Below are 16273 nucleotides of genomic sequence, written 5' to 3' on the forward strand. Positions count from 1 at the left end.
TTTAATGTCTGTGGTTACAAGAGTTCAAATACGCAGCCACGGCGGTCCTTTCGAGACGTACGCAGAACAGTGGCAGTCTTGCTAGATCACAGAGCTGGTGGTCTGCATGTCATTTGCATATTCATGAGGACGGACACGCTGCCCCGCTCACGTCTTTAGTGGATTAGGTGTTTTAGTCTTCAGTAGACCGGGCCCTCGGTCTTTCCGCGGCGGAACATCTTGTCCTGCTGAGCAGATTTCCCTGAGCTCTTTAGTCCTGTGGTTTTTAGGTCTGTGCTCTGCAGGGTGTGCAGATGTTCCCGCTACTAAAACTCATCAACACAGAGCAGGTTCTCCGGCACTTTTTGAAGTTTACGGTTTGGGTCCAAGTATTTTTCCCTTTCATATATATATATATATATATATATATATATATATACATATATATATATATATATATATATATATATATATATATATATAAAAATATATATATATATATATATATATATATATTTATATATGTGTGTGTATATATATATATATATATATATATATATATATATATATACACACATATTTTTTGTCTCGAAAATCAACTTTTACTTTGAAAATTATTTTTTGTCATGAAAACCAACTTTTATCCAAAAAAATCTTTTTTTTTCTTTGAGAATAAAATTTAACGTTGAAAAAAATTGTTTTTCTTGAAAATCAAATTTTACCTTGAAAATCATTTGTTGTTGTGAAAATCAAATTGTACCTTAAAAATATTTTTTTGTCTTGAAATTAGCTTTTACCTTGAAAATATTTTTTCCCTTGAAAATCATTCTTTGTCTTTCGAAAATCAACTTTTACCTTCGAAATCCTTTTTTTCCTTGAAAATATTTTTTTGTAGTAAAAAATCTACTTTTACCTTCAAAATCATTTTTTTCTTGAAAATCAAATTTTATGTTGAATATCTATTTTTCCTTGAAAATCATTTTTTACCAAAAAAATCTACTTTTACTGTGAAAATCAAATTTTACGTTGAAAATCAAATTTTACGTTGAAAATCAAATTTTACGTTGAAAATCATTTATTTCCTTAAAAATCAACTTTTACCTCAAAATTCTATTTTTACCTTGAAAATCAAATTTTATCTTAAAAATCATTTTTGTCTTGGAAATCAACTTTTACCTTGAAAATCATTTTTTACCTAAAAAATCTACTTTTACTTTGAAAATCAAATTTTACGTTGAAAATCTTTTCTTTCCTTAAAAATCAACTTTTACCTCGAAATTCTATTTTTACCTTGAAAATCAAATTTTATCTTAAAAATCATTCTTGTCTTGGAAATCAACTTTTACCATGAAAATCAAATTTTACGTTGAAAATCATTTCTTTCATTGAAAATCAACTTTTACCTCGAAATTCAACTTTTACCTTGAAAATCAAATTTTACCTCGAAATTCAACTTTTACCTTGAAAATCAAATGTTACCTTAAAAATTATATTTTGTCTTGGAAATCAACTTTTACCTTGAAAATCAAATTTTATGTTGAAAATCATTTCTTTCCTTGAAAATCAACTTTTACCTCGAAATTCAACTTTTACCTTGAAAATCAAATTTTACCTTAAAATTATTTTTTGTCTTGGAAATCAACTTTTACCTTGAAAATCAAATTTTACGTTGAAAATCATTTCTTTCCTTGAAAATCAAATTTTACCTTAAAAATTATATTTTGTCTTGGAAATCAACTTTTACCTTGAATATATTTTTTTCCTTGAAACTCATTCTTGGTTTTCAAAAATCAACTGTGACCTTCGAAATCCTTTTTTTTTCTCGTGAAAATAATTTTGCCATAAAAAAATCAACTTTTAGCTTCGAAATCCTTTTTTTCCTTGAAAATCAGCTTTTACCTTAAAAATCTACTTTTACTTTGAAAATAATTTTTTGTTTTGAAAATCAACTTTTACCTTGAAAATTATTTTTTGTCTTGAAAATCTAATTTTACCTTAAAAATCTTTTTTTTCCTTGAAGATCAAATTTTACCTTGAAAATCTTTTTTCCTAAAAAAATCTACTTTTACCTTTAAAATCATTTTTGTCTTGAAAATCAACTTTCACCTTGAAAACACATTTTTCCTTGAAAATTAAATTTCACGTTGAAAATCTTTTTTTTTTTCTAAAAAATCAAAATTTTTCTTAAAAAAACAACTTTTACCTTAAAAATAAACTTTTAGATTGAAAATCATTTTTTATATGGAAAATCAACTTTTACCTTGAAAATCCTATTTTGTCTTGAAAATCAACATTTACCTTGAAAATCTTTTTTTTTTTTGTGCAAAGAAAGTTTAAAAATAAACTAAAATTCTTAGGGACCCGAACGGGTCCACCTTATAAAAGTGTTAACAAGTTGTTGTTTTTTTGTTGTTTTTTACTGTCAACGCTTAAATATTTACATCAACTTCAGATCAATCCGTCAATTACAAGTTTTTATTACCAATTTTTAAAAAATATTTTGTTTTGTTTGCTTATGCCCTTTAAAAAAAATTAAACAACACTTTGTTTTTTATGGCAAACACACAAAATATGCAATATTTTCCCCAAATAAAAGATTTCAATATTTGATGTGAAGTTGAACAAGTCAATCATTCACAACAACATTGATTCTGATTCATTATTATTTTGGAGCAATGACACATTTAAATAAAACAATATTTGTGTTATTAGAGTCAAGATTGCAACTTTTTGCAAAGAAACGTGTTTTAAAAAGCTGCTTTTGACCGAAAGGAGTGTCAATAATGACTTATTTAGTGCACGGACACACACTGGGTGTGGTTGTGGGTTAATAATAATAATAATAATAACAATAATGATAATAATAATAAATCTATCATATTAAAGAGTACTCAAACAAAGAGATGAGGCTTGTGTGAGCAACAAGATGGTTTCTCCTGCCAATCAAAGCCGAGCATCACCTTCCTGCCAAAACACTCGGCGGCCAAAAGCGACTCACGGGCGGCCCCTGGCGGCCACCGGTGGTATTACACCCTCATGGTTTTAGTAGGCAGAGTTGGCCTTCTAGAAAGGATTCATCGCTCACACCTCAGAATAAAAGGACTCCAAATTCCCAAGACTTCTTTCACCAAGTCTGGACTCTTTAGGAGCAAAGGAGTCGTGTTCCTGAAGTTGGACCTGGTCTGCCACCTGGTTGTCACCCTGGTGGTCTGCCACCTGGTGGTCACCCCGGTGGTCTGCCACCTGGTGGTCACCCTGGTGGTCTGCCACCTGGTGGCCACACCCGGTGGTCTGCCACCTGGTGGTCTGCCACCTGGTGGTCTGCCACCTGGTGGTCTGCCTCCTGGTGGTCTGCCACCTGGTGGTCACACCCGGTGGTAACACTGGTGGTCAATTTTTCAAATTGAATATTTCCACAGTGAATGTTTCTGCATGTTTATTTTTTTCTGTGCTGAATTTCCCCACATGATATATTTTTACACTGTGTTTTCAAACAATGAACTTTCGAGTTACAATAAAATTGATTCCACATTTTTTCTGCACAGAAATGTTTCTGCAATCATTTTTTCAACTGAATTTTTATACTATTATTGTTTTACACTTAACTTTTCCCCACTGATTTTTTATACTGAATATTTTTACATGTATTTGTTCTGCACTGGAATTTTTTACACTGATTTTTTTTTTTTTACTGGATTTTCTGACTGTGTAATTTATACTGTCTTTTTAAACACTGATTTTTTAAAATAAGTTTCTGCACTGAAATTGTTCCATTATTATTTTTTATATTGTTTATTTTTCAACTGAATTTTTATAATATTGTTTATTTTTTACACTTTTTCCCCACTGACCTTTTTTTATACTGAATTTTTATACACTGAATATTTTTACATGTAATTTTCCTGCACCGATTTTTTTAATGAACTGAATATTTTTATTTTTTTTATTTTTTCTGCACTGAAATTTCCCACGGTCATTTTTTTACACTGTATTTTAAAATGTTTTATTTTAAGTTACACCAAAAATGTTTACACATTTTTTCTGCAATAATTTTTTCAACTGAATAGTTATACTATTATTTTTTACACTAAAAATTTTCCTACTGATTTTTATACTGAATTTTTACACACTGAATATTTTTACATATTTTTTTTCTGCATTGGAATTTTTACACTGAATTTTTATAGATTGATTTTTTGTTTACTGAAATTTTCTATTCTTAAATTTATTACAGTGATTTTTATACCGACTTTTTGCACACATAATTTTTTTAAACATGTTTTTGCACTGAATTTTTTCTGCAGTTATTTTATATATATTATTTATTTTTTAACTGAATTTTTATACTATTATTTTTTTTTATGTTTTCCCACTGATTTGTTTTAAACATAATTTTTACAAACTGAATAACATGTATTTTTTCTGCACCGATTTTGTTACAATGATTTTTTTATTTTTTCTGCACTGAATTTTCTTCCGTTGATTTTTTTACACTGTATATTTAAACAATGAACTTTTTACACTGAATTTTTCTCCAACATTTTTTTTTTCCCATTGAAATTTTCTTCACTGGAAATTTTTTACAATGAATTCTTATTGACTGATGTTTTCAAAACTGTTTTTTTTCTTTTTCTGAATTTTATTATAATGATTTTTATACTGACTTTTTATACAAAAATGTTTCTTACATATCATTTATCTGCACCTATTTTTTAATGAATATTTATTTACACACCAAATATTTTTAAATGTTTATTTTTTTCTGCACTGGATTTTCTTACGGTGATTTTATTAAACTGTACTTTTAAAAAAATGAACGTTTTAATTATTTCTGCACTGAAATTTTTTGGCAATATTTTTTTATATTGTTTATTATTCAACTGAATTTCTATACTATTATTTTATTTACATTTTTTGAACAGTTTTTTTTTATTTTTACACGCTGAATATTTTCACATTTAATTTTTCTGCACCGATTTTTTTTTTCTAAATTCACAGTCATTTTATTAAACTCTATTTTTAAACAATCAACTTTTTAAATTACACTGAATTTTCTTGCAAATTTTTTCTGCATTGATTTTTTTTCTTTTATTTTGCTACTGATTTTTTAGAGTGAATTTTTACACACGGAATATTTTTTACATTTAATTTGTATACACTGAATTTTCACAAACTGCATTTTTAATGTGTTTATCTAATAAAATTATCAGCATAATTTGATGTAAAAAGATTTAGTTCACCAAATTCAAAAAGTCATGTGCTTAATTTCAGTGTCCAAAAAAGCACTTTCACAATAAAAGCACAAATGAACCTTTATAAGTGATTGTACATTTTTAATGTGATGTACTAAAACATCCAAAATGAATCCAAAATGATTCGGTTTTAATCCAAAATATTCAAGAATTCATTTAAAAAAGACATCATTTTCTTGTATTTTTAATTGAGTTAATTACAAAAAAGGGTTACAGTTCGCAGCTATGCAACAGCTAGGTTTTTTCTTTTTTAATCGATTCTTGAACAATTTCAACGGATTCAAAATGAGAGAAAAAAAAGAATCGTGATTCGGAAGTGAATCGATTCTCCAACCAATTCCACTTAAAGAATGTTTGAGGTGAAGCCATTCCCCCGCAGGTATGCTGCAGGTCTAAAAAAAAAAAAGAAGTGGAATTATGTTTCAGGGAGATATTTCTGGAGCGGAGGCCTCCTGGAACGGGAGGAAGACGACCTTTCGAGACGCTTGCCGAGCACTTTTTTTTTGTCAGGCAAGAACTCCAAACCGCCAAATGATGTTCGGACGTGAAATACTATCAAGAAACTTTACTTTAGCGGGAAGTTCTTAGAGCAGAAGATAAATGTGGTTAAATTTATTCTGTATCCACTAATTCCAAAGTGTTTTAAGTGTTCATAACAGTGTCTAAACATTTATCCATGAAAGTATGGAGAAGGTGCTGATGTTGTGTCCGATAAAGAAGTCCACTCTCCACAGTACATATTCTACATTTGTATCACTAACTGTACTTGTTTGTACTGCATTCTATTGTACTATGTTTATATAAGATCTAATATCGAAAATGTATTAAAAATGGGGATGTTTTAGCAGACCAGGCACACATTAAATACAATTTAATTTATTCTGAAAAAACCTTAAAAGGACTATTGTTCCCCTTAAGGTCTAAAGAGACTTAAAAAGGGCCCAAAATCGACCAATTTTCCACTTGAAGGTCCCGGAGGATTCAAAATAGTCCAAAAGTCCCAAAAAAGACCAATGTACCCCTGAAGGTCCAAGGGGACTTAAATGAATCCCAAAGGCCCAAAAAGTACCATTGTTCTCATGAAGATTCCAGAGGACTTCAAACAGTCCCAAGGTCCCAAAAAGAACCAATGTTCACCCAAAAGTGCCAAGGTCCCAAAAAGGACTATCGTTCCCTTAAAGATCCCACGGGAACCCAAGTAGTCTCCAAGTCCCAAAAAAGTCCCTAGGGGACTTAAAAGGGTCCCAAGGTTCCAAAAATGACAATTTTCCACCTAAAGATCCCACAGGAACCAAAATAGTCCCCAAGTCCCAAAAAGGACCATTGTTTACCCAAAGGTCGCACAGGACCCCAAATAGTCCCAAAGTCCAAAATATGACCAATGTTCATCTAAAGTTCCCAGGGGACTTAAAAAAGTTCCATGGTCCCAAAATCGACCAATTTTCCACCTAAAGGTCCAGGAGGCTTCAAAATAGTCCCAAAGTCCCAAGAATGACCAACGTACCCCTAAAAGTCCCAGGGGACTTAAATTAATCCCAAAGGCTCAAAAAGTACCATTGTTCTCATGAAGATTCCAGAGGACTTAAAACAGTACCTAGGTCCCAAAAATAACTATTGTTCCTTTTAAGGTCCCAGGAGACTTAAAAAAGTCCCAAGGTCCCAAAATCGACCAATTTTCACCTTAAAGTCCCGGAGGATTCAAAATAGTCCTCAACTTGACAAATGTACCCCTGAAGGTCCAAGGGGACTTAAATTAATCCCAAAGGCCCAACACGTACCGTTGTTCTCATGAAGATTCCAGAGGACTTAAAACAGGACTTAAAACAGTACCTTAAGGTCCCAGGAGACTTAAACAAGTCCTAAAGTCCCAAAAATGAATATTGTTCCCTTAAAGATCCCACAGGAACCAAAATAGTCCCCAAGTCCCAAAAAGGACCATTGTTTCCCTAGAGGTCGCACAGGACCCCAAATAGTCCCAAAGTCCAAAAAATGACAAATTTTCATGTAAAGGTCCCAGGGGACTTAAAAAAGTCCCAAGGTTCCAAAAATGACCAATTTTCCACCTAAATGTCGCAGAGGATTCAACATGGTCCCAAAGTCCTAAAGAAGACCAATGTACCCCTGAAAGTCCAATGGGACTTAAATTAATCCCAAAGGCCCAAAAAGTAACATTGTTCTCACAAAGATTCCAGAGGACTTCAAACAGTACCAAGGTCCTAAAAAGAACCAATGTTCACCCAAAAGTCCCAGGCGACTTAAAAAGTCCCAAAGTCCCAAAAAGGACTATTGTTCCCCTAAAGATCCCACAGGAACCAAAATAGTACCCAAGTCCCAAAAGGGACCATTGTTTCCCCAAAGGTTGCATAGGACCACAAATAGTCCTAAAGTCCAAAAAATGACCAATGTTTATTTAAAGGTCACAGGGAGCCAAAGAAGTCCCAAGGTTCCAAAAATTACCAATTTCCCACCTAAAGGTCCCAGAGGATTCAAAATAGTCCCAAAGTCCCAAAAAAGGCCATTGTAACCCTAAAAGCCCCAGGGGACTTAAATTAATCCCAAAGGCCCAAAAGGACCATTGTTCCCGTAAATGTCCTAGAGGACTTAAAAATAGTCCCAAGCTCCGACTAAGAAACAATGTTCACCTAAAGATTCGAGAAGACTTAAGATAGTTTTAGGGTCCCAAAAAGGTCCAGTGTTCCCCTGCAGGTCCCAGGGGACTTGAAATAGTCCCAAAGTCCCATTGTTATCCTAGATGTCCCAAAATACTTAAATTAGTCCAAAGGCCCCAAAAAGGTTAATTGTTCCCCCGAAGGTCCCAGAGGACTAAAAATAGTCCCAAGGTACAGAAAATGTCCATTGTTCCCCTGTAGGCCCCAGAGGACTTAAAAGAGTCCCAAAGTCCCAGAAATGACCAACGTTCTCTTAAAGGTCCCAGACGCCTTAAAATAGTCCCCAAAAGGACCGATTTTCCTTTACGGGTCCCAAAAAGGACCATAGTTACCCTAAAGGTGCCAGAGGACCTAAATTAGTCCAATAAGGACCATAGTTCCCCTAAAGGTCCCAGAGGACTTAAAATAGTCCAACAAGGACCATAGTTTCCCTAAAGGTCCCAGAGGACTTAAAATAGTCCCAAAAAGGACCATTGTTCCCCTAAAAGTCCCAGAAGACTTAAGATAGTTTTAAACGTTTCAGTATAAAACTAATCACAAATTAAAAATAACATTTTTAACATTTTGTGTGTGTGTGTTTGTGTGTGTGCGTGTGTATGTGTGCGTGTGTGTGCTAAAGTTAGAAACAAGCTAACGTCGCTAGCACACAGTGTCGTGTTTTACGTCAGTAAAAATTTTCACTTAGCAAATCCTAAACTATATTTTCATCACCATATTGACCACAATTCTTCACTGTAAAAAAGTTGGTAGATTTTATCGTTTAAAAAAATAAATAAAAGTGGCAGTTTGATAATTTTAACAAAAAACGTAATAATTGAAAAAATTTTGGCGACTGAGCTGCATTTTTTTTTACTACGTATACGAAATTGAAATACTGAGAACGACCTTAAAGTCCGTCGTAAAATCTACCGCTAGTCATGATTTTTAGGTTTTAACGAATTAAATTAGCGAGACATGCTACCATAAAACGCCACCATGCTTATGTTAGCGTGCTAACGTAAACATGACAACGTAAAAAAAGTTAGCATACTTCAAAAAATTAGGTCAAATATTGTGAATGGTTGTTGGGGGTAAATTAATCAAATTAACCCAACTGTTAGCATAAAAAATTAGCATGCTAACTCTTTTGACCTCTTTCTTTTCAACTTAAAATTAGTTTTTAGAAGAAGACTTGATACACACAAAAAATCTATAAATATTTAAACCTAAAAGAAAGAAACAGAAATAATTTAACTTTGTATAAAAAAAATAATAATAATGTAATATGAACGTTTTCACAAATGTACACATTTGCAAAAAATACTTGCAAGGAAATTTTTTAGCATGCTAGTGTTAGCATGCTAACGTAAAAATTACGATATTCAAAAAGTTCACATACTTCCAAGAGGGTGCCAAATCTGAAAATCCATGATTTTTCGTTTTAGACGAATACAGTTAGCTAAAATGCTAACATAAAACATTAGCATGCTAACTGTTTTGAACTCTTTCTTTTCAACTTAAAATTTGCTGGATTTTTTCGAAGACTTGATATACAAACAAATCTATAAATATTTAAAAGGAAGAAAAAGAAAGACAGAGATAATTGAGCTTTGTTATAAAAAAACAGTAATGTACTATGAATGTTTTCACAAATGTACAAATTTGCAAAACATGCTAGCATAAAAAAGTTGCCATGCTAATGTTAGCATGCTAATGTAAAATGACAAAATACTAAAAGTTTGCATACTTCCGAGATGGTGCCATATCTGAAAAGCCATGATTTTTCGTTTTAGACAAAAACAGTTAGCTAAAATGCTAAGATAAATCATTAACATGCTAACTGTTTGGACCTCGTTCTTTTCAACTTAAAATTTGTTGGAGTTTTTAAAAGAAGACTTGATATACAAAAAAATCTCTAAATATTTAAACTGAAGGAAAAGAAAGAAAGAAATAATTTAACTTTGTTAAAAAAAAATGTATTATGAATGTTTTTTCAAATGTAAAAATTTGCAAAAAATTATAGCATGAAAACGAGTTAGCATGGTAATGTAAAAATGACAAAATACTAAAAATTAGCATACTCCCAAGATGGTGCCATATCTAAAAAGACATGATTTTTTTGTTTTAGACGAATACAGTTAGCTAAAATTCTAACATAAAACATTGAATGCTAACTGTTTTGACCGTTTTCTTTTGAACTTAAAATGTGTTGGAGTTTTTAGAATAGGACTTGATATACAAAAAAATCTAAAAATATTTAAACCCAGGGAAAAGAAATAAATAAATAATTTTACTTTGTCAAAAAAACTAATTAATAAAAAATAAAACAGGCATTATAACAATGATATATAAACATAAAACATGTATTTTTACATTTCCAGTAGGCAACTTATTGTCTAAAAGATGTTTTATTTATACCAATAATATGTATTACGAATGTTTTCACAAATGTAGAAAGTTGCAAAAAAAAAGTGAGCATGCTAATGTTAGCATGCTATTGTAAAAATTAAAACATACTAGAAGTTAGCATACTTCCAAGATGGTGCCAAATCTGAAAAGCCATGATTTTTCGTTTTAGACGAATACAGTTAGCTAAAATGCTAACTGTAGCATTTTAGCACTCTACAGTTAAAATGCTAACTTTTTTTTCCCTCTTTCTTTTCATTTGACTAGCTTTTGGAGTTTTTACAGGAAGCAACGATACATAAACTTAATGTAAAATAAAATAAAAAAATATTAATATTTAAACCTAAGATAAAGAAATTAATGAATTTTTGTTCAAAAATAAATGAATAAAATTTTTTAAAAGCATAGAAATAGTGATAAATAAACACAAAATATATATTTTAACATACAATTTCACTTATATCAATGACTTCATACAACAAACTAAGTAATTATGTGCTAAAATTATTTTGAGGGATTTTATTTTGAAAAGCAGCAAAGGAAACAGCTGGCTTTACCCGCCAAAAATACATGTCAGCTGTCACCAGGCAGGCCGATACTGGTGTCAATATGATACCAAGCAAACACGGAGGGTCAGTATCCATAATAGCGATAGCTTTTGGCAGGGGGAGTGGCATCATGACTGTGAACACGCCCACTATCCTTCATAATGCCACGCCCCTCGCAGTTGATGACACGCCCCCCACCGGGAGATTTGGGCTAAAACTGTAAATGTGAGAAACAAATATTATTGAAACCGGGAAAAAAAAAATACATTAAGTAAAAAAAAATAGATTTGAATTTGGGGGAGAAATATTAAAATATGAAAAAACTGAAAATAAAAATAGAAAATAAATCACTTATAATGAGGAAGTATTGTGTATGTTTATGTCACACTGCTTTAAGGACTACAACTACAATGAATAAAACTGGAATTAAAAAAAAGACTAAATAAAAAAATCAAGATTTTAATCTACAAAAACAAAAAGGTCAATTATGAAAAATAATATGAAAGTGGAAAAACTAAAAAAAATATATTTAAAATGAGCATAAATAATTCAAAAATGATGACCAAAAATATTCATAATTATATTAAACATATTTTAATGTTTTATTTTGAACACAATACAACTTGATTTTTCTTTTTCAAAGTGAAGTTTTTGCAAGTACAAAACTTGCGGTCCTGATTTGGTTCCTCAAATAAACAACATGTCACACAAAAAGTGATTAAAAATATCTAACGCAACAGTTTTATGTGGGAGTAAAACATAAGGAAACATAAGGAAACAAAAGCAAAAACTGGCCCCAAAAGGGACAAGCGGTAGAAAATGGACGGATGGGGTTTGTCAACAATTATATCGAAACACAGCCAAAGCATTCACGCGTCGATCTGCTCAACCTAGTATCGGCGTCGACGCTGATACCACACCCGGTGTTGACATTTGTATCGGGCAGTATCAAAAAGTGATTAAAATTATCAAACGCAAGTTTTTGTGGGAGTAAAACATAAGCAAACAATAGCAAAAACAGGCCCCTGAAAAGGGACAAGCGGTAGGAAATGGATGGATGGGGTTTGTCAACAACAAGAGCGATACACAGCCAAAACATCCACGCGTCGATCTGCCCAACCTGGTATCGGCATCGACGCGGATACTTCGCCCGGTGTAGATGTTTGGATCGCGCATTATCAAAACGTTATTAAAAATATTAAATGCAACAGTTTTTTTGTGGGAGTAAAAACTAAGCAAAGAAAAGCAAAAACTGGCCCCAAAAGGGACAAGCGGTAGGAAATGGACGGATGGGTTTTGTCAACACCAAGAGCGATACACAGTCTAAACATCCACGCGTCGATCTGCTCAACCTAGTATCGGTATCGAGGCCGATACCACGATTGGTGTCGATGTTTGTATCGCGCAGTATCAAAAAGTGATTAAAAATATCAAATGCAACATTTTTTTGTGGGAGTAAAACATAAGCAAACAAAAGCAAAAACTGGCCCCAAAAGGGACAAGCGGTAGAAAATGGATGGATGGGGTTTGTCAACAACAAGAGCGATACACAGCCAAAACATCCACGCGTCGATCTGCTCAACCTAGTATCGGTATCGACGCTGATACCACGACTGTGTTGGCGCTTGTATCGCGCAGTATCAAAAAGTGATTAAAAATATCAAACGCAACAGTTTTTTGTGGAAGTAAAACATAAGCAAAAATAAAGCAAAATTTGGCCCCAACAGGGACAAGCGGTAGGAAATAGATGGAAGGGGTTTGTCAACAACAAGAGCGATACACAGCCAAAACATCCACGCGTTGATTGGCTCGACCTAGTATCGGCGTCGACACTGATACCAGGCCCGGTGTCGACATTTGTATCGCGCAGTATCAAAAAGTGATTAAAATGATCAAACGCAAGTTTTTTGTGGGAGTAAAACATAAGCAAACAAAAGCAAAAACAGGCCCCGAAAAGGGACAAGCGGTAGGAAATGGATGGATGGGGTTTGTCAACAACAAGATCGATACACAGCCAAAACATCCACGCGTCGATCTGCTCAACCTGGTATCGCCGTCGACGCTGATACCACACGCAGTGTCGACGTTTGTATCGGGCAGTATCAAAAAGTGATTAAAAATATGGAACACAACAGTTTTTTGTGGAAGTAAAACATAAGCAAATTAAAGCAAAAACTGGCCCCCAAAGGGACAAGCGGTAGCAAATGGACGGATGGGGTTTGTCAACAATTATATCGAAACACAGCCAAAACATCCATGCGTCGAGCTGCTCAACCTAGTATCGGCGTCGACGCTGATACCACACCCGGTGTCGACGTTTGTATCGCGCAGTATCAAAAAGTTATTAAAAATATTAATTGCAACATTTTTTGGTGAGAGTAAAACATAAGCAAACAAAAGCAAAACCTGGCCCCAAAAGGGACAAGCGGTAGGAAATGCATGGATGGGGTTTGTCAACAACAAGATCGATACACAGCCAAAACATCCACGCGTCGATCTGCTCAACCTGGTATCGCCGTCGACGCTGATACACACCCAGTGTCGACCTTTGTGTCGGGCAGTATCAAAAAGTGATTAAAAATATCAAACACAACAGTTTTTTGTGGGAGTAAAACATAAGCGAACAAAAGCAAAAACTGGTCCCAAAAGGGACAAGCGGTAGAAAATGAACGGATGGGGTTCGTCAACAACAAGAGCGATACACAGCCAAAACATCCACGCGTCCATTTGCTGAACCTAGTATCGGCGTCGATACTGATACCACGCCCAGTGTCGACGTTTGTATCGCCCAGCAGGCAAGGTGGTGCCCGGCGGGGAGCGGCGCCGCGACTACGCCGCCTGTCACGCTCCGTGCTCGGTCACTCCCCATGCTCCTGGCCGCCCTCCGTCCCCGGAGCCCGCCTGGTGTGAGACCCCCTTCCCTGCAGGCGAATGACGGGCGGTCGCTTTGACTTCGACGATGGCGGCACGTACTGCGGCGGCTGGGACGACGGCAAGGCGCACGGCCAGGGCGTGTGCACGGGCCCCAAGGGCCAGGGCGAGTACGCGGGCTCCTGGTCCAACGGCTTCGAGCTGGTGGGCACCTACACCTGGCCCAGCGGGAACGTCTACCGGGGCTACTGGGCGCAGGGCAAGCGCCACGGACTCGGCGTGGAGAGCAAGGGCCGCTGGACGTACCGGGGCGAGTGGACGCACGGCTTCAAGGGGCGCTACGGGGTGCGGCAGAGTCTGAACACGCCCGCCCGGTACGAGGGCACCTGGAACAACGGACTGCAGGACGGCTACGGCGTGGAGACGTACGCGGATGGAGGTATGTGTCGTTTTAGGAACTTTAGCATGTCAATATTTGCAGAAAAAACTACAAACTTCAGAACTTGTCCAATTACCCTACTTGCCGGACAATGGAGCGAACCGGTGTATAAGCCACACCTACTATATTGTAGGCGGAAGAAAAAAAAACATTTTCCATATATTAGCCACACAGATATATGTTTTGAAATAATATTTATTAATTTTGTTCCAAACGTCTGTGACATGGCAGTAAAACGGCTGGTCAAACAAAACAAAGTCGTCTTGAAATCCATATCAGGTTTGAATGAGCAAACTTAGCTCATTTTTAGCATCTTAATGTCAGCAAGATGACATAGGAGCTGTTAGCATACTTCCAAGTTGGCGTTAAGTATCAATATCCCTGGCTAATAGCTTCAAATAAATCCAACTAGCTAATGTAATATTATAAAATGTTAGCATGCTAACATTAATTTGTTATTGTGGGGTCAGTTAGCATACTTTTAAGCTGGTGACAAGTCTGAAAATAACAAAAGGTTTAAATGATACAAATAAACTAAAATTTTAGCACGTTAACGTTAGCAAGAAAACATTGCAAAAGTTAGCATACTTCTAAGATGGCGACACTTACGAATAGCCCTGATTTTTAGGTTCAAATGAATAACATTAGTTAAATACTAGTAAAAAAAATGTTAGCCTGCTAACATTAGCAGGATATCATTGGAAAAGTTAGCCTACTTCTAAGTATCACAGTCCATGATTATTAGGTTTAAATATATCAAACTAGCTAAAATACCAGTATAAAATATTAGCATGCTAACATTAACTAGTTATTTTGGGGACAGTTAGCATACTTTTAAGCTAGTGACAAATCTCAAAATGAATACAATTTAGGTTTAAATGATGTAAATAAACCAAAATGTTAGCACGTTAATGTTAGCATGATTATGTAGGAAAAGTTAGCATAATTCTAGGATGGTGCCAGGTATCAATATCCATGATTTTAAGATTCAAATGATTAATATTAGCTAAAATACTAGTTTAAAAAAATCGTTAGCCTGCTAAAGTTAGCATGATAGCATTGGAAAAGTTAGCAGACTTCTAAGATGGCGGCAAGTATCAATATCCCTGACTAATAGGTTCAAATAGATCAAACTCGCTAAAATACTAGTACAAAACATTAGCATGCTAACATCAACTTGTTATCGTGGGGACGGTTAGCGTACTTTTAAGCAGGTGGCAAGTGTCAAATTCCATGACAGTTCAGTTTATATAGTCGAATCGAACTAAAAATGTTAGCATGCTCCTGTTTGCAATAAAACATTGCAAAAGTTGTCATACTTCTAAGATAGCGACAGTGATAAATATCCCTGATGTTTAGGTTCAAATGAATACAATTAGCTAAAATACTAGTAAAAACAAAACGTTTGCCTGCTAATGTTAGCATGATAGCATTGTAAAAGTTAGCATACTTCTAAGATCGTGCCAAGTATCAATATCCATGATTATTAGGTTCAAATAAATCAAACTAGCTAAAATACTAGTACAAAACATTAGCATGCTAACATTAACTTGTTATCTTGGGGGCAGTTAGCATACTTTTAAGCTGGTGACAAGTCTCAAATTCCATGAACGTTAGGTTTAAATGATCAAATTACACTAAAATGTTAGCATGCTAATGTTAGCATAAATATATAGGAAAAGTTAGCATACTTCTAGGATGGTGCCAAGTATCAATATCCCTGATTTTTAGGTTCAAATGAATAAAATTAGCTAAAATACTTGTAAAAAAAACAAAACGTTAGCCTGCTAATGTTAGCATGATAACATTGGAAAAGTTAGCATACTACTTCTAAGATGGCGGCAAGTATCAATATCCCTGGCTATTAAGTTCAAATAAATCCAACTAACTAATATACTAGTATAAAATATTAGCATGCTAACATTAACTTGTTATCGTGGGGACAGTTAGCATACTTTTAAGCTGGTGCCAAATCTCAAAATGTATACAATTTAGGTTTAAATGATACAAATAAACCAAAATGTTAGCACGTAAATGTTAGCATTAGTATATAGGAAAAGTTAGCATACTTCTAGGATGGTGCCAAGTATCAATATCCCTGATTTTAAGATTCAAATGATTAAAATTAGC

At 34.3% G+C, this 16273-nt stretch overlaps 2 protein-coding genes across 3 annotated transcripts in view; one reads left to right on the forward strand and one right to left on the reverse strand.

Moving 5' to 3' along the window:
- The window catches only part of LOC133544948 (proenkephalin-A-like), a 145310-nt gene that overhangs the window by 94671 nt on the left and 34366 nt on the right, over positions 1–16273 (reverse strand). The window lies entirely within an intron of this gene.
- The window catches only part of LOC133545567 (junctophilin-1-like), a 31073-nt gene continuing 28396 nt past the window's right edge, over positions 13597–16273 (forward strand). The window contains exon 1 of one of the 2 annotated variants that reach the window (XM_061891273.1): positions 13597–14143. In XM_061891273.1, the coding sequence (XP_061747257.1) occupies positions 13765–14143 (379 nt within the window). In that variant the 5' untranslated portion in view covers positions 13597–13764. The remainder of the gene's footprint in view (positions 14144–16273) is intronic. The other variant, XM_061891272.1, reaches the window with a different exon arrangement.

The sequence above is a fragment of the Nerophis ophidion genome, linkage group LG28 (genome assembly GCF_033978795.1).
Source record: "Nerophis ophidion isolate RoL-2023_Sa linkage group LG28, RoL_Noph_v1.0, whole genome shotgun sequence".
Lineage (NCBI taxonomy): Eukaryota > Metazoa > Chordata > Actinopteri > Syngnathiformes > Syngnathidae > Nerophis > Nerophis ophidion.